We start from the raw sequence: 23,566 nt of genomic DNA on the forward strand, positions 1-23,566 counted from the left end.
GGGTTAAGCGCTATGGAGACCCTGGTTGGGTATGTTTTTACTCAGCACTGTCGTCATGGCTTACGGCCATGCCATTCTGTACGCGCTCGATCTCGTCGGATCTCGGCCGCTACACAGGTTGGTCCTGGTTAGTACTTGGTTGGGAGACCGCCGGGGAATACCAGGTACGGTGTGCTTAGGGGCTGGTTCTCCATTATTTTTCGCTCCTCTCTCACGCATGGCGAAGAGGGGCCTGTGGGGGTGGTTTTTTGACCTCCTCTGGTGACCCTGTGCTTCCCGTACCGCCAGGCCCGGTCCAAAGTGATGTTTGCGACCCGTAGGCCTGGGTTAACCCTTTTTGGAAACTGAAACACTTGTACTGCGGTATAGCCGGTGTATACCCGCAGGTGTGTTTTGGAGTTTTTTCTTGAGGGGTTATAGGAACAACCACCGCATTGGGTAACACCGAGGTGGTTGATTCCCTGGTGTGTTGGAGCAGTGTCAACTCCCGGGTTCACCGTTTGAGGGTGCCCCTGCACGTTCATGACGTCTGCCAATCGTGTCAGCCTTCTCTGCCTCGACCCCTCTGGGTGGGGGTTGTTAAATGGAGGCTTGGTCATGCAACACCGCCAGCTTACGCTCCTTCCGCCGGGGCGGCTGTGTTCAGCTGTCCCCTCTGGCGCCTGTCTCGTCCGCAGTCTCCAGGCTAGGGTTAACAGCCTGTTGCCTGGTTTTTCCCCGGTGCGCTGCCTGCTTCCGTTGGTTAACCTTTTTTGTGTGCTTACGGCCATGCTGACTGCCTGTTCTGCAGGGTCAGTGTGCCAGGCGGTGTACTATTGGGGGGACGGGGCCCGCTCGGCTTACGGCCATACCGACCTGAACACGCCCGATCTCGTCCGATCTCGGAAGCTAAGCAGGTTCTGGCCTGGTTAGTACTTGGATGGGATTCCGCCTGGGAATACCAGGTGCAGTAACTGAGGGGCCTTTGTCCGAATACGCTGGCGATGTGGGGGGCGGGGCACTACGTGCCCACCTGGTGGGGTCTTGATGCTGGCATCATGGCCTTCTCCGGGCCCCCATTCTAGGGAGTCCAGTCCTTTTGGTGGGTCTGGGTCTTCCTTCGTGCTCCGCTGCTACGGCCTTGCCACGGGGTTGGGTTTGCCCTTGACCCCGTGATTCTGGGGGCAGTAACGAGGTTGTTCCTCCGTTCGTTCCCGGGTGGCATGCGGGTTGTGCGTGTGTGTAGTCGTGGGGTCAAGCCACGGTCTGCTCACCCTGTGCGTTGAGTTGCTTGAGTGCCTCTTCGCACGGTCGGGTCCGTCGCCCTCCCGTGACGTCCCTAATAGGGGGGCTACCCGCCATTAGGGGGGGTCGGGGGGGCTCGGCCCTCCCTGTTCTGATGGTTGTGGGGGGGCTGTCAGCGGGGTGTATTTGTCAGCCAGTGGCTCCGCTTGGCCTCCCTTGTGCAGTGTGATGCCAAGCTAAGCCACTAACGATACAGAACGATAGGTTATGACTATAACCAAGTTCTGTTAGTTAGGGGCGATGCTTGGCATCAGACGGCCGCTGCAGCCCTTGTCCTCACCTTGTGGTGAAAGCTTGGGAAGGAGGAGAGCAGGTGACCACACACCTGCTTATGAAGGTAAGCTGATGAGGGGTGTGGTCAGACTAATACTGGTATTAGAGGTACATTTGTGGTTTATTCAGTACGCGTGCACGTACGCGAGATAGTGCAGTGTGATGCCAAGCATCGCCCCTAACTAACAGAACTTGGTTATAGTCATAACCTATCGTTCATTCCACTATTGTGGGGCAAGGACTGAGAATAGGAGGCATGAATGAATGAATGAATGAATGAATGAATGAATGAATGAAAACTTTATTTAACAGATTGCAGAATGGGTACAATACAGTACGGCTCAATACATACAATTGTTAAGGGGATGCAGACCTGAGAAAGACGTTTGTCTTGTTTCCATCAGGGTCCCCCATTTTCAATTCATATAGACATTTATGACATACACAACATACATGACATTTATGGCATAGGGACATATAGGTATTTAGTACTGATACATTTGTGACATAACGGTATTCAAATATACAGTACTGTTACCCCTAGATCCTGACAGAGTATATACATATGATGGGGAGGGGACTGTACATTAGGAGGGGGTGGGTGGGAGGGAAATATACATACGGCGGGGAGGGAATATATACATGCGGTGGTGAGGAGACTGTCTATTAGGAGGTGGTGGGGGTTTTGGGCATTTACGGTGGCCAGTTTCGAATTGCAGCCTCTTTGATGAGCCTCCCGGGGCTTGGATAGGAGTAGGTCTGAGGAGGCCAGAAGATGCAGAGCGTAGGGGTCTTGAGGGTGTGTAGTTAGAGACCATTGACCGGAGGTAGGCGGGAGCGGTTCCCTTTGCCGCACAGTATGCTAGGTCGAGGGCCTTGAAGCGGATATGTGCAGCAATGGGCTGCCAGTGCAGGTCCCTAAGAAGTGGGGTGACATGGTCCGACTTCGGTAGGTTTGAGATCAGGTGGGCCGCTGCGTTCTGAATGAGTTGAAGAGGCTTGGTGGCAGTGGCCGGGAGGCCAGCGAGCAGTGCGTTGCAGTAGTCGAGGCGGGAGATGACTGTTGATTGGACGAGGAGTTGGGTGGCTTCTTTTGTCAGGAAGGGGCGGATCCTTCTGACGTTGCTCAGGAGGAATCTGCAGGTTCTGGTTGTCGCTGCGATGTGAGCAGAGAAGTTCAACTGGTCGTCGAGGACAACACCAAGGTTCTTGGTGGTCGGGGACGCGGTCACAGCTGCATTCTCGACTGTGATGGAAAGGTCGGTCAGGGGGGAGGCTTTGGCCGGCAGGTGGAGCAATTCTGTTTTGCTTAGGTTTAGTTTGAGGTGGTTGGTCGTCATCCAGGTGGAGATGTCGGACAGACAGGCCGAGATCCGCTCAGAGATGTGGATATCTGAGGGAGGGAAGGAGAGGACGAGTTGAGTATCATCGGCATAACAATGATACGAGAAGCTATGAGAATAATAAACACATAATAAACCTCTCCATAAAACAGGGACACGTCCCCAAGGACTTCAAAATTGCGAGAGTAACACCCCTGCACAAAAAGGGCAGCAAATTAGACCCGGGTAACTACCGCCCTGTTTCTATCCTTACATCCATCTCGAAAGTCATGGAAAAAATAGTATACGAACAGATCGAAAAGTACCTCGCGGAAAAAAATCGAATCTACGAATTCCAATCTGGCTTCAGAACATCCCACTCCACTGACACATGCCTTCTCTACTTGAACGACCACATCAAACAAGAGGTGGACGCGGGCAAATACTGCGGCATGGTCATGCTGGACCTACAAAAGGCCTTCGACACTGTCAATCACACCATTCTGATTGACAAGCTAAAAGCAATTGGTTTTGAGCTGGATACAATCCTACCTGGAGGGGAGGGAACAGATGGTGGAAGTAAACGGTACCCTATCCCCCCCCCTCACAGTGAGCTGTGGTGTTCCACAAGGAAGCATACTAGGACCGCTACTATTCCTAATTTATGCAAATGACATGTCGTCAGCTTGTGACTGCAACTTGTTCCTGTTTGCGGACGACTCAGCCCTGCTGGTCTCTGACAAGAACAAGTTACAGGTTGAAAAAGCCCTCAGCTCGGAACTAGGCAAAATCTGCATATGGCTCGCCGACAACAAACTATCATTACACATGGGCAAAACAGAGTCCATTCTCTTCGGTTCAAATAACAAACTCAGCAAGACCGACGGCTTCTCGGTTACAGTGGGTGACAATATTATCACAAGGAAAGATGAAATTACCTACCTGGGTTCCATCCTAGAGGCTAATCTTTCCTGTGACAAAATGGCATCCAATGTAATAAAAAAAGTCAACCAACGAACGCGATTCTTGTACCGGATCTCCTCTCTGGTAAACAAGAATACCCTGAAGACTCTAGCAGGAGCACTCATTCAAGGGTACTACGACTATGCTTGCACCTCATGGTACCAAAGCACCTCAAAGGCACTAAAAAACAAATTACAAACATCTCAAAACAAGCTAGTCAGACTACTACTTGACCTGACTCCTAGAACCCACCTCACCCCTGCCCACTTTGACAACCTAGGATGGCTTAGAGTAGACGACAGAGTACAGCAACTTGCAATGGGCCTGGTCTACAAGATACACTACGCGACCAAGGTACCCATGTACATGGCAAAATACTTCCCAAAGGTCAGTGAATACCACGATCACAACACCAGAGGGAGCTCCACAAATCATGTAAAACCCAGATTCGGCTCAAACAAGGGACTAAACACGTTTCGCAATTATGCCACATCAATGTGGAACGCCCTACCTAAAGCTGTAAAGGAATGTGAATCACTACCCACTTTCAAAAACACTCTCAAAAAACACCTACGTGAGACTGCAATTCGAAACTGGCCCCTACAAATGTCCTAACCTAGTTGTACAGTAAATGACCAAGTAAGGCTTTGTCAATATTCCAATGTACAGTGTAAAATGTGTGTGTGTTCCCTACCCAACCCCCCCCCCCCCCCCCCCCCAACCTCCAATGTACAGCCCTCACCCAACCCACCCAACCCCACCCCACCCAACCAACCTCCTCCAATGTACAGTTTCTACGCCAAATGTATATACACTCCTTTTCTGGACACTTTTGTATCACAAACAGTACTGTATTTGCAAATCTGATATGTCATAAATGTATAGATGTAGCAGTACTGTCTATCTGTATGTCATGTATGTCATATATGTTATGATGAATTGAAAATGGGGGACCCTGATGTAAACAAGACGAAAGTCTTTCTCTGGTCTGCATCCCCTTAACAATTGTATGTATTGAGCTGTACTGTACTGTACCCATTCTGCAATCTGTTAATAAACTTTTCAATCAATCAATCAATGAGACGTGATAATGTTACCCAGTGATTTAGTGTAGAGGGAGAAGAGAAGGGGTCCTAGGACCGAGCCCTGTGGGTCACCCGTCCGCAGGGGGTGGGTGGCCGACAGGGTCCCTCTCCATGACACTTGGTAGGAGCGGTCATTGAGGTATGATGTCAGCCATGTCAGCGCAGAGCCAGCCACTCCCATTCCTGCGAGGGCCGCGAGGAGGATCTGGTGGTTGACTGTGTCGAAGGCTGCAGATAGATCTAGGAGAATCAGGACAGAGGAGAGGCCTTTCGCTTTTGCTAAGTGAAGTGCCTCTGTGACCGCAATGAGGGCCGTTTCTGTGGAGTGGCCAGTCCGGAGTGGAGTGGCCACTAAAAACAAGATTACAAACATCACAAAACAAACTGGTCAGACTACTGCTTGACCTTACTCCTAAAACCCACCTCACCCCTGCCCATTTTGACAACCTAGGATGGCTTAGAGTAGACGACAGATTACAGCAACTTGCAATGGGCCTGGTCTACAAGATACACTACACCACTAAGATACCCATATACATGTCAAAATACTTTCCAAATGTAGCAGGGTGGATTATCTCTGCTTCGTGGGAACGGGTGTGCACAGCCACTGGGTAGCGAGACACAGTAGAGCTCCGTCTGACTGCGCCTTCGTCTTTGGGCCTGGAGCGTCAACTGGAGGCCGGCAGTGGGAGTGGATGGGGCCCGGGATTTACCAACCTGGTCTGGTACTCTGGTCTTCCTCGCCTTTCCAGGGCGGTCAGCAGTACTCCCCCAACTCGCTCTCACTTCCCCCAATACCTCCTTTAACCCTCCCACACCTAGTGACTGAATTGTAAATAAATAACTTAGTTCCTCTCGCAAGCAGTACCCTCCCTCGGTGACATTAGAAACCTTATAGTGGAAAGGGGGAAGTTGGATAGGAAGGGGTTAATTGTATTAACGTTACCCACACCAAAAGAGGTAATAATAGGCTCAGGAATGGACACGCACACAGGACTCCCATCTACGTTCTTTATCCTTATTTGTACTGTGCAGTTACAAATAGTCAATGGTAAAGGGTGGTTCTATGTCTATTTCAGTTGTGATTCCATCTCTTGTAACACTTGTAAAATACACCCACACTGTATAGAACCAGGTATTGCCGACCCAAATATAATATACTTCAATGTGCTTGACTCATCACCCACGTCTGGGTTAGTACCAGGGATAATACCTCTCTCAGGCTTTACTTATATAGTAGTGATAATACCTCTCTAAGGCTTTACTTATATAACAACAGGTCTGTAACCTCCCCACAGGGAAAGGGTTAAGTAGATGGGAAAATATTATGAAAGAACAAACACGTTATCACACTCGAAGAAAATGAAAAAGGTGGGCCCACTTTACCAAACAAAAGTCCTATACTAATGCCGGCATGTAATGTTTATGGGGTACCCCTATGAACTGTAGTTAGCAACATTAGCTTCGCCCGTAGGCCGCACCACACTGTGTACTGTGCAATAGGATCCTGAGCACCGAAGTGCCAGTGTACTCATCCAAGATGGCGGCCTTGCCGCACCACCACTGTCCGGGTGGTAAGATGGCGTCGAACGCTCTCGTCTCAGGAGCTAGCAAGCTGTGTTAGGCAGAGGGGGCAGTATCGGGCTGGAGGCGCGTGCTGGGTGATGGCGACCTCTGCTGGACGGGACGAACTCCCGTGCTAGGCTGACGACCGCCGGTGCAGAGCAGATGTAGACCGCCGGCGAAGACAGGCTGCTGGCTGCCGGTGCTGGGTTGACGCGCAATAATAATCTGGGGCTACCTTAACTGAAGCTACTCTGTGGGTCCTAGACAGCCCTCCTGCTAGCCGAAACATACAACAACGCAGGGTGCCTCTAACCACCAGTCCTCTTCAAGCCACGCTGGCTGGGCACCTCGCTGGAGGGGATAACGTTAACATAAGCCAACTCTTGGCTATACCGCTTTCTTCTAGGATAACTCGTTGTATCACTAGGGTTATTCAGTGGGGACATGCAACACGCTACTACGCTTATATTTCTAGTATAACCCGTAATATATTCAAGTTCAATACGTTCACCCGCGTGATCCACTACGGGGCTCTTCCAACGACACGACCAGACAGGTCCAAGTCCAACATCGAAGAGGCTGGCTCTCCCCACTTCCGTTTCAGTTGACTTGCTTCTCCTCTATGCCTCTCTCGTGCGCTCCGCCTGCCACCGCCGCCCCCTGCTGGTAACGCCAACTAGCCCCACAGGAAGAACTGGGTGGATTGAATATGATTCAGTTTACTGTTTATAATCCATATTCCAGCCGGTGAGAGAAGGAGAAACTTGCGTCATTGTTCGAGAGAATATCAATGGAAACTAGTTAATATGTCTTTGTGCACAAAGGGGAGATAAAAGGCAAGTCAGCACTTCTGAATAATAGTCGAATATTCAGGGTGCTACACAAAGGTCAGTGAATACTACGACCACAACACCAGAGGGAGTTCCACAAATCATGTTCAACCCAGATTCGGCACAAACAAGGGTCTAAACACGTTTCGCAATTATGCCACATCAATGTGGAACGCATAACACAAATGTAACTACTGCATATCTGTATGTCATATATGTCATAAATGTCATTAGTTTAGATTAGATGTTTAGATTTGATTTTTATATCTGTATTGTGTATGTCATAAATGTCATTATGAATTGAAAATGGGGGACCCTGATGTAAACAAGACGAAAGTCTTTCTCTGGTCTGCATCCCCTTAACAATTGTGTGTATTGAGCTGTACTGTACTGTACCCATTCTGCAATCTGTTAATTAAAGTTTTCAATCAATCAATCAACCAAGGAGCTGTTCCAAGTACTATACCTCCTTCGAAAACACAGTGAGAATAGCTAAAGTGCAGGAAGAGCATTTCAAATGAGTTAGTTGCCTCCAAGGCCAAGACAGTAAGCAGTTCCAAACCCGCCAGCGGTCAAGACAGCAGGAAGAAAAGTGAAATATGTTGATCTTGCATCTTTACCAGCTTTCTGATATGTTGACATTAGGTTTTTAAGTAGTAAGTCAAATGAGTCCTGTAAGCTGTTTGCCTTCCATTTTGTGTTCAGCTGTCTTGCACTCTCTTCTAATGGACCAAGCGTGCTCAGGGCAAGTGTGCTGGGTGTGTCGGGGCAGAGCATTTGGTTTTATCGTTCAATATAAGTCAAGAGGGAGAGATAAAGTGGGTCACAGCGCAGTGAAAGTGGGAGACATAATTCTAACGTCTGCTTGGAAATTGTGTGTGGCTTAGTGGGTAATATGGCTTAGGTAATAATAATAATAATAACAATGAATTCAATATAGATATTTTCTAGAACTCAGAGCAATAGCTTACATGCGAAAATTAATATTGACGATAATATAAAAGTTCTTTACTGAAACATGATGCAAAAGAGAGACTGACTTATTTCCTTGTAGCATTTTACAATAATAGTCTATCACAAAATGTTTTATATATTTATTATTTCCACATGATACATTTTCAGACATGTGACATGTCACACAGACATAAAGACAAGTAAAACAGCATCATAAAATAGGTTCCATTGGTGATCCAAAACTATGTAGAACTGCTGGAAAAGTACAGAGGAAACACTATTACTTTTCTATTATATTACATTACTATAACTCAGTATTATTCTCACCAATTTATTCACTTATCTCAACATAATCTCACATAACAACAGGCCTGCATATCCAATGATGTTGTACTGTCTATCTGTATGTCATGTATGTCATATTTATGATGAATTGAAAATGGGGGACCCTGATGTAAACAAGACGAAAGTCTTTCTCTGGTCTGAATGAATGAATGAATGAATGAATGAATGAATGAATGAATGAATGAATGAATGAAAACTTTATTTAACAGATTGCAGAATGGGTACAATACAGTACGGCTCAATACACACACAATTGTTAAGGGGATGCAGACCAGAGAAAGAAAGACGTTTGTCTTGTTTACATCAGGATCAGGGTCCCCCATTTTCAATTCATAGTCTGCATCCCCTTAACAATTGTGTTGTATTGAGCTGTACTGTAGTGTACCCATTCTGCAATCTGTTAATAACGTTTCCAATCAATCAATCAATCAATCAATCAATCAATCAATCAATCAATCAATCAATTGTGCAAAGCAAGGAATACGGAAGTGAAAGCCAGTGGGAGGGACGAGGAAGGCCATCATCGCACCTAGCAAGCCTGCTGCTACAGTAAGTAAGCTCTTTCTCTTTTCACCTCAGTTTCATTGTGTTGTGTGAGTCTAATTTGAACTTCAGCAGGTACGTCGATTATGTTGGGCTTGGTTTTAAAATAGGTCGATAGATTAAGAGCTTAACTATCCCCGGCAAGGGCTTCCTTAAGCTACTACTTAGAAGGTCATGTCTCTTACTAGTTGTGGTGGTGACTGAGTTAGCTCGAACATTAGCTGCCAGACACCGACAGCAGCCAGTGCATCACACAGGAGGCATCTCTGTTTAGCTAGTTCATTCATCTCTAACTGCAAACATGCAGGAATGGGCGAATCAGTTATGCGTGAGTGTATTCATATATATATTAAGAGTTAATGCTATGTGTATATTACGTGTAACTAGTTGGCTATTATGTTTAGCTTGCTAGCTAACGTTAGTTTTCATTATGAGTCGTCAGAGGAAATTGGAGCTTGTTGTTATGCTGCTGCTAGCTAACTCTGCTGTGATGGCTGCTGACTTGTAGCCTGCTTGCTATGTAGCTTAGTTGGCCTAAATGGCTGTTTTCTCATCGCTAAATACTTGCTAATGCACACTTTATTATGTGATGCAAGTTTGAAAGAACGTTATATTGTCAAATGCTGTAGCATTACCTCGAGGTTATGTTAACGTTATAGTATGTGTATATACTCTCTGTCAGGATCTATGGGTAACAGTACTGTATATTTGCATATCGTATATGTCACAAATGTAACACTGTACATTGTGTACTATATACCTGTATGTCATGTATGTCCCTATGCCATAAATGTCGTGTATGTCATAAATGTCATGCATGTTGTGTATGTCATAGATGTCATGTATGTTGTGTATGTCATAAATGTCATTTTGAATTGAAAATGGGGGGACCCTGATGTAAACAAGACAAACATCTTTCTCTGGTCTGCATCCCCAAACAGTTGTGTGTATTGAGCTGTACTGTATTGTACCCATTCTGCAATCTGTTAATAAAGTTTTCATTCATTCATTTATAGCTAGCTACGGGCAACATACACGCTATGATGTTGGCACCTGACAACGGTTTCTCGTTCGTGTATTTAGTTTACTGAGGCTCAAGCATCTCATGGCAAACCTTACCTGGGGCAGAACCGTAATTTCTGTAGCGAAAGTTAGCTTTTAGTTAAGGTTTCTTTATGTATGCGGTGTGCTTTGTTGGCCTAGTAGAAATTACGTCCAACAGGAAATGTTTAGTAACTTGAACTTGTATTGAGATGCAAAACAAGATGTCGATCATTTCACTCAATGAAACTATCTCTATTCATAGTATTCGATACTTCTATTTTGATACAACAGGTGATTGTGTTTTGTTTCAGAGATAATATAGACCCTTTTCAGAAGTATTCTGTGTATTCAACGATGAATTGAAAATGGGGGACCCTGATGTAAACAAGACGAAAGTCTTTCTCTGGTCTGCATCCCCTTAACAATTGTGTGTATTGAGTCGTACTGTATTGTACCCATTCTGCAATCTGAATCAATCAATCAATGCTAGGGGGGACGGCTTTGACCCCTGTTTGTTCCCTGTCGGCAACTAGCAAACAGGAAATACAAATGGGCCTATTTAGAATGTTTATGTTGTCAAGTTAGAAAATGACTAAGTGGTAATGGAGTTCTATGTAGCTAGCTCAATGGGTGGAGTGCTGATTGGAACTCTGAGCATGGTACTAACACTGCCAAGGTTAGGGTTTTGATTGCCACAAACCAATGCTAATGAAATTCTTCAGTCGGGTAGCCACTAGCCGCTACACTTGGCATTAATCAGTAGGGCTGGATATTGTAAGTCAATACCAGAGTGGGATGTACTGTGTCATAGTGTTGTCACGATACTGGAATTTCGACTTCGATACGATACCTTGAAAAGTATCGATATTCGATACCATTTTCGATAAAAAATATATACATATATATATATATATATATAGGCTATATATTTTTTTTTTAAACAAATTTTGCTTTTGTTGCTTGTTGATTCTCCTCAGCTTCTTTCTGGTACTCATGCATTAAAGCATTCCGTCTCCAGACGGATTTCCGTCAATTTGATTGGGGAGATCCGTCCATTTGATTCGCGGTCTGACGGAATTGGCTACCTGGTATAATATGATTTGTAGATGCGTACACATTTAAACAAAATTGAGCCAATCAGAGGCGCCAAATATGAAGAAAAAAAAATCGCGCCGCGCCAAGCAGAGTCATCACTCAGCGACTTGAGAGACAGGACGCTGCTCGCACTCGCTGCTATACCGATTAGCTAACGTTAGCTTAATAGCGTCGGTTAAATGGAAGGAGTAAGCCGGCCACTAAAAAGAGAACCCACCGCGGGGTTCTCAGATGAAAAGGATGAGCGGGACCACCTAACAAAAGAAAGTTTAGAGAGGAGAGGGCGTTTGAAGAGACTGGCTAGGCAGCGCTACTGGAGGCTGTAGTGGTGAGTTGTTAACTTGTTCCGTGTGCCGCAACTATGTCAAAAACAGAAACAACACTTTTGTCATTGTCGTGTTACTTCACAGTACAATACGTGAGTCCCCTGCTGTGGTTGTGAGTAAGTTTATTAGCTTAACTCCGTAGCAACATCACACAGGTGTAGACAGTCTCCTCCCCACCGTATATTCTCTCCCCACCGTATATCTTTTTTCTACCATCCCCATCTAATGTACGGTCTCCTCCCCATCATAATGTATATAATCTCTGTTTGTTAGGATCTATGGGTAACTACTGTATATTTCTCTCCCACCCACCCCCTCCTAATGTACAGTCTCCTCCCCATCATATCATGTATATAATCTCTGTTAGGATATATGGGTAACATTACTGTATATTTGCATATCGTATATGTCACAAATGTAACAGTACTATATACCTGTAGACTGTAGTATCTCCCTATGCCATAAATGTCACTATGAATTGAAAATGGGGGACCCTGATGATGTAAACAAGACAAACGTCTTTCTCTGGTCTGCATCCCCTTGATTGATTGATTGATTGATTGATTGAAAACTTTATTAACAGATTGCAGAATGGGTACAATACAGTACAGCTCAATACACACAATTGTTAAGGGGATGCAGACCAGAGAAAGACTTTCGTCTTGTTTACATCAGGGTCCCCCATTTTCAATTCATCATAACATATATGACACACATGACATACAGATAGACAATACTGCTACATCTATACATTTATGACATACCAGATTTACAAATACAGTATTGTTTGTGATACAAAAATAGTCTAAAAAAGAGAGTATATACATTGGAGGAGGTTGGGTAGGTGGGGTGGTACATTGGAGGTGGTTGGGTAGGCGGGGTGGGGTAACTACATTGGATTATCGATAGTGATGCACGATATATCGGCCGCCGATATAATATCGGCCGATATGGCCGTTTTTTTACACATCGGTATCGGTCCGATATCAAGATAGGGCCGATATATAAAAAAAAAAAAAAAAAAAAAAAAACTTTTTTTTAATTTTTTTTTTTTTTTTTTTTTTTATCTTTTTTTTCTTCTTTTTACATGTTTTGGCCTTAAATAGTTTCAAAATATCAGTCATTTCTGAAAATAAGTTACAAAAGTAAAAGAAAATTATGCGTTTTGGAAAATAGCTCTATTTGATTATCATAAAAAAGTGTTTTCTATACAGAGATATCGACATCGGTAAATATCGGTATCGGCCAGAACAGCAATATTAATATCGGTTATCGGTATCGGCCACAATTTTCACATCGGTGCATCACTAATTATCGACAAAACCTTACTTGGTCCCAAGAAGAGGGTCTTGTGTATTAAATAAAGCCTACAGTCAGGACAGTAGGCTCTACAAGTAGGCTCCCTTAAAACGCTAACGCTATTAAAAAAAATAGTGGAGATTAAAATAAGAATATGACTTGGCCTGAAAAAAAGTTCAGTCAGGAGATTTTTTTTTGCTTTAATCCCTGGGTACTATAAGAGAAGATAAATATAACACTTTAAAACCATTTGTTTATCTTTAGATCAGACATTTAAAAATAACTAAATTATCTAATCTAAATCAAACCCCTCTTAAAAACAACCTGTTTAACCTACCCATCTATAAAACATGCTAAAACTGAAACAAACTCCCCTAAAGAAAGAAATACATAGCAAACATGACTCAGTTATGCAATCGTGCTGCTGCTTTTTATTTGGTTAAAACAACAACTACAACAATTTTCGAGAGAGAGAGAGTTCTCCGGAGCTATGCTCGGACTCGGAGCATTTATTAACATTACATTTTCAACAAGATTGCTGCTACTTAAACACTTCATGGAAACGGGGTAACGTTATGTCGAGTTCGTACGTGTACTAGTGTAGTTAGTATGAACTCGATTTAACGTTACTCCATTTCCATGAAGTAATTATAAAGGTGGCCAACTAGCTAGCATAAGCTAACGTTAGCTAATAGCTGTATCGTTGGCACTGCTCTGTAACAACGCTTGCAAATGGCCATCGTGGCATCTTTAGCTTTTCCCGAAACGGGGTAACGTTATGTCGAGTTCATACGTGTACTAGTGTAGTTAGTATGAACTCGACTTAACGTTACTCCGTTTCCATGAAGTAATTATAAAGGTGGCCAGCTAGCTAGCATAAGCTAACGTTAGCTAATAGCTGTATCGTTGGCACTGCTCTGTAACAACGCTTGCAAATGGGCATCGTGGCATCTTTAGCTTTTCCCGAAACGGGGTAACGTTATGTCGAGTTCATACGTGTACTAGTGTAGTAGTTAGTATGAACTCGACTTAATGTTACTCCGTTTCCATGAAGTAATTATAAAGGTGGCCAGCTAGCTAGCATAAGCTAACGTTAGCGAATAGCTGTATCGTTGGCTCACTGCTCTGTAACAACGCTTTAGCTTTTCCTTCGTCGTTTACTTCAAACCCGAAGTACTTCCAAACAGCACTTCTGCTGTTTTCTTTATCCACAAGCACAAGTTGCGGAGGCTCTGCACTGGCCATATTCTGAGCTAAAATCTTTGTTTACAAACTGAAGACAGATCTGTGAGGAGGAGGAGGGGCAAGTGTGCTCTGCAACAGCGTGTCTGTCTGTCAACAACTTGCGGTAGAACACTGTGAGCAAGCCAGCTGGTATCATACTGCAGAAAGTATCGATATTTTGGGAAATGAGTATCGAAACCGTTTTAAATATTCAGTATCGATATGTATCGATATTTAGATATTTTTGACAACACTACGTGTGTCAGCATGAAGTAGTACATTTTTATTATTATTATTTTTTTTATAAATGTAATCCTAATTGGATTTCTTTATTTGAACATTAGGCTGTTTTGTACACCCCCCCCCCCTCCCCCCCACACACACACATCATAGGAATCAGGCAACATATGTGTTTTCTTAAATACTGTGGTATTCTGCTTTAACTTTGTCTATTATAAAGATGTGTAGAGATAGAAAAATCTGTATTTTTTTTTAATAAGTGGACTGAAACAACATGGTGTGTCAAGAATCAATAACAGGAAACGTCTATATTGCTGTGTTACTGCAGATTGAGAATGGAAAGTAGAGACGTCCTGATTGAGTTTTTTTTGCTCCAGATCCAAGTCATTTAATATTGAGTATCCGGCAATACGTCCCAATCCGATATTTGTATTTTCTAGATAATAAATCTGCACAGTGCACACTTCAAGTACATTAAAGGCAGTAAAACCACCAATCTAATGTCTGTGAGATATGTTTGGCAATTGAATAGCATCAAGTCTAAAATAAATAGTCTGACTCTGCATCACAGCTGTCCTTTAATCGTTCTCATAAAATAAAAAAATTGATTTTTAATCAGACTTAATATAGCCCATACTGATCAATTAAAATACGCTGTGATACGATCAGGAAATCGCTAATGGAAAATTTAGACCCCAGACGAGAGACAAACTGTTAGCCGGGCTTATTAACTACATGCTGACCTAAGAGGTTTTACATTTTCTTTCCTTTTTAAAATAGGGTCACAGTGTGTTGTTTTTACAAAAAAGTCCATTGTTTTCACATGAGACATGTCACTGCCAAGTGTCCAAGTGAAGACAGGAATTCCTTCTTTTTTTGCCTGTACTTGCAGTTCTGCAATTTCCTGTTTGCCGTTGTGAATCTCTGCATCTCTCCCTCTCTCTCTCTCTCTCTCTCCTCTCTCTCTCTCTCTCTCTCTCTCTCTCTCTCTCTCTCCAGGAAAAGAGTTCTCATGTGCCGTTTGTTCTTTCTCATCCTCTCTCTTCTTTCACAGGAGAACCGACAGTTTGGATCCAAGATGACGGACTCCAAGTATTTCACGACTACCAAGAAAGGTCTGATTGGCTTATTTCACAAATTTCTCTATGCAGTTTATCTTTTTTTTTCTTTTAATATTGAATAGCCTACTACATCTGTGACTTACTTACATTGATGTTATTGGTAATTCTCCTGTGTCTTTTTGGGATACATAGTCGCATAGTTCAGCAGCTTGGAATGGTACACTAGTGGAATTTATTTTTTATTATTATAAACGATATTCACATAAGACACACATCCATCAGAAATTTTAGACCAGCTGCACGATTTTGTGATTTCACTAAGTGATATTATTAAATAAACTCTAAGCAAATTACTTTGTTGTAGGTTCTCTTATCATACACTAATCTAGACAAATTGGCAGATTTAAAGGAGATATCAGCCCAGCTTGATCAGATAAATAACATAACAAAAGCTTAAGAAAGCAATCTGGTACTCAATCTATAAGCCTTTTCTTGTTTTTGATGCCAAGTCAAGTGATGCTAAAGGCTTTCAAATCACATGATCCACATTGCCCCACACATTGTAGCATAGATGCCTGCGCTGCGACATGTTCAGTTATAAGGTCGCTAAGGAAGGAAGTTGCTATAATACTGTGATTTGCGCAATAGTGATATTTTCTGAGACGACCCACAATGGCAGTGATATTTAAGCCAGAGTTGAAAAGAAAAGCGTAAACGGCAGCTGAGAAAAGGGACCTGTTGGGCACAGTTCCCCCCCTGTCTCTGTGTGGTTAAGAATGTCAGACGCTGAACAGCTGTGCTTGTTTTCTAAATCAGATTAGAGAGACTCCTTGAGCATTAGCCCTCTGAGCGTTAGCCAGTCCTGCTGTCTCCCTCGCTTTCCTTGTTTGTCTGTGTGCCTCCATGCTTACCCTTCCCAAAACACCGCCAGTGCCACACAGCTGCTTGCTAAATTCAAACAGACGGGGGGGCGCTCATGTTTCTTATTCATTCTGTATGGCTTCTGGGCATGCTGCTGCGTCAGCACCTCTACCGCTCTCTCTTGGCATATGGCCATTGCTTGTGTGTACTAACATTTTGTGTGAGATTGGGAGTGATTACGGGATTTCCTACCCTCGGAGCCATAGAGTAGTCGGGCTCGAAGTTAAGCTAACTCAAAGCACTCTGTTTGTGTGTCAAGTCAACACACTTGATCTCAGTGTCACTGATGGTAATATTTAACCTGTAAAAATCTAAGTCCAGTCTGTGTTTGCCTTTTGCACATAGGCACCACAAATGGAGCCGGTCTGTGGTCCGCTCTATCGGAGACGTGAAATGTTCTCTAGCCAAGCTCCGTAGAGTACAGCCTTGTTTATCAAATTCTAATATTTCTCTATTGACCTTCTGAATAGGCACAATGAACAAAAAGTGCAAACAAACATGGAATTGAGAGATGTGCATGAATAAAGTTTTGGCTCGGATTTCAATGAATTTCATTGTCCCCCGACATTTCGTTCCAAAGTCTAGAATGACCTCTATTCCTGAGGGGTTTAGATTAAAGGGGTACCACTGTGTGCCTTCAAGCTTGTGTCAGATGTATCCATTTCCCTTTGTTGGTATGCCAATGGTATTGTGATGAAAAACCCACACATTCCTGTCCTCCCTGTTCATTATGATCCTATTTGCGTACGACAGACAAAATGTCGCAATATTTTGGTTTCTTTCACTGCTCTCGTGGATGTGTGCAGGGGAGATCTTTGAGCTCAAGGCGGAGCTGAACAGCGACAAGAAGGAGAAGAAGAAGGAGGCTGTGAAGAAGGTCATCGCCTCCATGACAGTCGGGAAGGATGTCAGGTGAGCCAGGAGAAATCACACCCACGTAGACTAAGGCCCTGTCCACACGAGCGTTTGGATTTAATATAACCGAAGTTTGAAAAAAATAAACTCCGTCCACACAGGTGAACACAGGTGAACAACCGTGTATAACTGCGTACCCACGGCACCAGCAACCGTTACATGTAGTACAATGCCAAAACAGTAGGCGGCGATGTAGTTCAGACATGAAGGCCATTTCAACCAATCAGAAAAGGCTGAACGCTCACTAAACTTCCTGTTTAGAAACACAGCTGGACCCTATTGATCATTTTGCCAACGGGACATATATTTTCAGCAAAGAAAGAAACTGCAATAAACAAACGGATACATTCACTGTGTGTTCTGCCTCTCATTTTGTTGATGAAACAAAACCATCAGCAACACAATTTACCACCAAGAGCGGATAGTTTAGTCTCACAAAAGACCGCCGGTGTTGTTAGCTACATGCTAATGTGAATGGCTATATCCATGTATAGTATATAGCTTAAATGCCAACGTAATGTGGTAACGTTACCGATATGAAATGGATGCAAACGTTATTTAACACATTGCAGAATGGGTACAATACAATACGGCTCAATACAAACAATTGTTAAGGGGATGCAGTCTGGACTGGGTTCCTTATAACAATAACTTGACAACACATGAGTTTAGTTTAGCTGCAGCTACATGTTTTCTCTGAGCGTCAACAGACATCAGTCGATCACAACACTCTTCAACACAGACGATACGTTTTGAACAAAAGTTTGTTACAATCATTTTCATATAACGCTACTTGGGACAGCTCTGCTGTAAACACTGGTGTAGCTGGCTCTGCTCTAATCTCTCTACCCCGCGGTCTGCCGTGAACATGGGAAATAATTGCGACAGCTCTGCTGTAAACACTGGGAATAACCTCGGTTGCTATGCCCACACACAACTGCAAAACCGCACAACTTCACCCTGGCCACCGGTTTCAAAGACCGCGGTTGCAGTGTAGCAAATCCCCGGTTGTGTGTGGCCGAACAGTGCAACTGCGCACATACAATCATGGTTATATTAAAACCAGCGCTCGTGTGGATGGGGCCTAACACTCCCTAAATGTAGCACTGAACGGCACAGGAAGTCCTTCATTCCGACAGCCATCAGACTTTACAATGCATCACTGTGCCTCACTGCATCACTGAGCACAGGGTGACAGTTACCATCTTCCTGGACTCTTACTTTTGTAACAACACTGTTCAATATTACACTTACTGTAGACTTCTGTATATATATATATTTATTATTTATATATATTAAAGATTAATTTTTTAGCGTTTATCGCTTTTTGCTACTGGGCAGTCCAGTAGAGAGAGAGAGAGAGGAGGAACGGGAGACAGAGTGGGGGGAAGACATTCGGCAAATAACGACGGGTCCGGGAATCGAACCCGGGTCGGCCGTGCCACGACTATGTGGTTCGCCACTTGGGCGCCCGACTTCTGTATATTTTGACTGTATATTTTATACTAGAATGTATATACATAACATACGAAATGTGAATCCCGGTCCGTACTCTATTATTATTATCTTATTCTTAGGCAAGTTGTTTTGTTATTCTTATTCGTGACTTTGTTCTGTCTAAATGGCTAAATGTTTACTGTGAGCGATTTGTAGTGTAAAATCTCCCTCGGGATGATTCAAGTATTTCTATTCTATATAGTATATTGTTTATGCTTTTTATTTTTTTTCTACTTTTTCTCTCCCTTTTTCTGTGATTTTTCTCCCATCCCAATTTCCTCTTGTGCCAATTCTCCCTCCCCTGTCCTGATCGTTGCTCGCATGTGCCCCCCACTGGCCGGTCGTAGGGAGGATAGAAGCCCATCACATGTCCCCTCCGATACATGTGGAGGCAGCCAGTCACTTCTTTTCACCTACCAGCGAGGAGGAGTAACGTGTAGGAGGCTCACACTGCCCCCGCCATTTTCCTGTCTTTGCTGTGCAGGCGCCCTGACCGACCTGTAGGAGTCGCTGTTTACAATGACCTAGCTACCACCCTTCGACTCCCCTCCCGCTAACTCTGCCAATTGAGTCAGTATGACGGCCGGCCCAAGCCGGAGGCAACGCTGACAGCCGGATTCGAGACCGGTGTCTCTTGCGTTGGTGACGAGCGCAATGTCCGCTGAGCTACCCAGCCACTGTTTATGTTTTTTTTTTTAAAGTGATAATGTTTACTTCATACGGTAGCCTCGGGGAACAAAATAAGTACCAGCCAACCGCCAATGGCTAGTAAAAAATCTGCCTGGCTGGTAGTTTTTAAAGTCAAAAAGTTAAGTTTGTTCCCTGAGAGCAGAGCTACACAGCAGTGCGCCTATTTTGCGAGCCGAAATAAGTCTGTGGTTTTTTCTTCTTCTCACAACGGGTCAAATGCATCTAACATGCATTGCATCGTCGCCATTCCTTTATGCCCACATCGCCCGAAATGAACGTTATGTTAGCGTAAGCTAACAAGCTAATCCTGATCAGCGGCAGAGCCATAGAGAACAGCAGACAGTGTGGACTGGGGAAAGGGAAATGGGGGGGGGGGGCACTCTCCCTTTCTCTGTGTGTGTGCGTGCGTTTGGAAAGACGATGAAGTCACTAGTCAGGAGAGGAGTATATTGTAGTAAACTGAGGATTACTGAGGATGCACAGATAATGTTGATATTCAAATATAAAAAGGTTTCGAGAGGAGTGGAAGTTTGAAGACAGACTAGACTACAATATGATGCAGGGGTGGTGAGTTGAAACAGTGTGTGTGTCCCCGACCCCACTTCTATGTTTCAATAAATTATTTGCATTTAAAACTATTAACGCTGACTCATTCCTTCAGTCCACTCAAAATTATGCTAATATTCCTTATGTTGTTTATGATATTAATTGAAAATAGATTTTTTTTTTTATTTTTTTTATTAAACTAGACATCACTCAGGTGTATTATTGATGCTCTCATTGATACTATGTTTGTTTCTGAAGTGTGTGTGTGTGTGTGAGAGATATATAGAGAGAGAGGGGGGGCTTTGGTAGACTATTGCATTGGTCCATTCATTGAAGATGAACGCAATGCGACATCCTTTACTAGGCTCACCCACCAACAGTGCAGGTGCTGAACTGCTGATCCGAATGTATAGGTAAAAACCATATTATGCGTTTTCATCAATAAAAAAATTGCCAAAAAACGCTTACACGCGCTCTCATTCACTGGGGGCCTACAAATACATTCTTTCATGGGGCCCAGAATCTGGAGCTACACCCCTGGGCATAGGCATAAAATTAGCATAGAATTGGCATAATTATAGACCGGCATAGAATGAGCCGAAAGTTGATATTAAAACCTCCTGGGAAAATTGTAATAATAATAATCTTCATTTATATAGCACCTTTCATACACTGAGTGCAGCTCAAAGTGCTTAACAGAGACACGTCTTCTTTAAACGAGTCGAGAAGAAAGAAAAAAACACTAACGCAGTAAATCAAGAAAAAAATAAGGTCCATAAGCTCAAAATAAACTCAAACTGGATTTCTGTCATTAAAATCTATAAAAGACTATTAAAAAAAACAATGCATAAAGTGCAGACATGGAATAAGTATAAAAATAGACTGCAAAAATTTTAGACGGAATAAAAGTAGTGCAATTAAATAACTATAATTTACATAAATTAGTATATAGACTGAGTGAAATAGTGCAGTGCAATAAAATAGCTCTCATCTGTAGTACAACAATTACAGTCTGGATGCAATGAGTCCAAGCAGCAGAGTGTATTAAAAGGCTTAAGGTGAAGAGGTAAGCTTTTAGCTTACTTTTGAAAATATTTAGTAATCTAGCCTCCCTAATGTCCATGGGTAGGGTGTTCCATAGCTTTGGTGCATAATTAATATTTGGTGTTCCATAGCTTTGGTGCATAATTAATATTTGGTGTTCCATAGCTTTGGTGCATAAATGATGTTTTAGGTTGAATTTGTCTTTGTGACTCCCAACAAGTAGTAATTGTGTTTCTGACGCATGGCTTAAGGACAACAGGACCTCACAGGAGATTGCAGTAGACTGTAGATATGCACTCATATATATATATAAACATGCTCCTAAAACATTAATGGACAATGCGGTATCGAATGACACACAGTCTAATCACGGTTAGAAATGATGCCACTGTGAGGGCGGCTGGGTAGCGCAGTGGACTAAGCACTCTACCACCGCAGAGACTCTGGGATCGAATCCAGCTGTGAGCGGTACCTCCGGCTTGGTCAGTCGTCCCTACTAACACAATTGGCAGTGTTAGCTGGGGTATGTGTCCTGGTCGTTGTAAACTGCGACTCCTACTGGTCGGTCAGCAGGGAGGGGATCTGGGGGAAATAGAGTGAACCTCGGCACGCGCAACGTTCCCCCAGTGAAACTCCTCGCCGTCGGGTGAAAAGAAGCGGCTGGCGACTCCACATGTATCGGAGGAGTCCTCCCCAGGCCGACAGTGGGGCAATGCGCGCAACAACCAGGAAGGCAATTGGCATAACGACTAAATTGAGATGGGTGAAAAAAAATACAGAAAGACCTAAAAATAAATACAAATGATGCCACTGTGAAAGGATATACTCTTTATCTTTCATTACGAGGCACGTGTCTCACAGCGTGATGTTCCCCACAGTGCCTTGTTCCCTGACGTGGTGAACTGCATGCAGACTGACAACCTGGAGCTGAAGAAGCTGGTGTATCTGTACCTGATGAACTACGCCAAGAGCCAGCCGGACATGGCCATCATGGCTGTCAACACCTTTGTCAAGGTAAAGTCTCCAGTTGGGAGTGGTGGAAGATGGTCCATCCCTGTAAAACATTTATATACCCTAGTTGTTTTATGAATCTCTGAAGTCTTAAAATGAACTTAAAATGGTTTGACTGGAAGGATCCTGTCAAACCATAGTGGTCTGTGGAGCTACTGAAAGTTTTCTGTAATTTTAAATGTTCTTTATCTTTATTCACAATCTATTCAGTCAACAAACCCAGCACAACTGCTTGTTTGAGTACTGCTAGCATTTGATAAAACTTTTTCAACTCTTCCCCCCCCCCCAAAAAAAAAAAAAAAACTCAGGACTGTGAAGACCCTAACCCTCTTATCCGTGCCCTGGCTGTGCGCACCATGGGCTGTATCCGCGTGGACAAGATCACTGAGTACCTGTGTGAACCACTGAGGAAGTGCCTGAAGGACGAGGACCCTTACGTGAGGAAGACGGCAGCAGTGTGCGTCGCAAAGCTCCACGACATCAACGCCCAGCTGGTGGAGGACCAGGGCTTCCTGGACACCTTGAAGGACCTCATCTCGGACTCCAACCCTATGGTACGACTCCTCAGTCAGTCAGTCAGTCAGTTAGCCAGCCAGCCAGACAACCAGCCAACCAGACCGATAGCCTGGCCTGTGCTGTAGGCCATGGCTCTGTCTCTTACTGATAAGCATTCTGCGGGCACAACCGCCTGTAGTGTGGTAGTGAAAGGGTTAACCTTCTGTAGGGTGGCTGTGAAAGTGGTTAACCCTTTGTCGTGTGTGGCAGTGAAAGGGTTAACCTGTATTGTCGCAGTGAAAAGGGTTAACCATTTGGTAGTGAAAGGGTTAACAAGACTACAATGACCTCTTCCCGCACATAAACGGCTACTTCAGGCTAGCTTTCAAGCTTATCCGCTCTCTCCATCTTCCCTCCTCAGGTCGTAGCGAACGCAGTGGCGGCGTTATCGGAGATAGCCGAGTCTCATCCCAACAGCAACCTACTCGACTTGAACCCCCAGTCCATCAATAAGCTGCTGACGGCCCTGAACGAGTGCACAGAGTGGGGCCAGATCTTTATCTTGGACTGCCTGGCCAACTACAGCCCCCGGGACGACCGGGAGTCCCAAAGGTGGGAGAGAGATACTGCCGTCACAGACAGACACACCGGTTAACATGCATACTAGGGCCATCATGGTGCTCAATGACTCTATGCAACACTAACCCATCCATCTACATTCATTGCACACACATCCACATGCACACACTCACTTTAACACTTTGGTTGCCTAAGGTTAAATTAATGATATACCATAGATTGCCAGCGCTATTTGTCTATGGAGAAAGTCCCCTTCTTTGCAGGGCTATAACTTTTTAAATTCTATTGCTACATTGCCATTATTAGGGCCCATTCAAAGTCCTATATGTATTGTTCATTGTGTAGCAACGTTAAACTTTTTCATTCACATATTCATAGTAAAGTATGGTCTAATGTATAAGTATGTTTTCATCT

General features: G+C 43.9%; 1 protein-coding gene across 4 annotated transcripts in view; it reads left to right on the forward strand.

Annotated features, from left to right (window-relative positions):
- The first annotated feature begins 9,116 nt into the window (after positions 1-9,116).
- The window catches only part of ap1b1 (adaptor related protein complex 1 subunit beta 1), an 83,006-nt gene continuing 68,556 nt past the window's right edge, over positions 9,117-23,566 (forward strand). The window contains exons 1-6 of one of the 4 annotated variants that reach the window (XM_084323296.1): positions 9,117-9,171; positions 15,448-15,508; positions 17,182-17,287; positions 21,946-22,081; positions 22,387-22,632; positions 22,995-23,185. In XM_084323296.1, the coding sequence (XP_084179422.1) occupies positions 15,472-15,508; positions 17,182-17,287; positions 21,946-22,081; positions 22,387-22,632; positions 22,995-23,185 (716 nt within the window). In that variant the 5' untranslated portion in view covers positions 9,117-9,171; positions 15,448-15,471. Of the gene's footprint in view, positions 9,172-9,210; positions 9,241-9,427; positions 9,494-15,447; positions 15,509-17,181; positions 17,288-21,945; positions 22,082-22,386; positions 22,633-22,994; positions 23,186-23,566 lie in introns of those variants that run through there. The other 3 variants (XM_084323297.1, XM_084323294.1, XM_084323295.1) reach the window with 3 other exon arrangements.

The sequence above is a fragment of the Notolepis coatsorum genome (genome assembly GCF_963971535.1).
Source record: "Notolepis coatsorum genome assembly, chromosome: 10".
Taxonomy (NCBI): Eukaryota; Metazoa; Chordata; class Actinopteri; order Aulopiformes; family Paralepididae; genus Notolepis; species Notolepis coatsorum.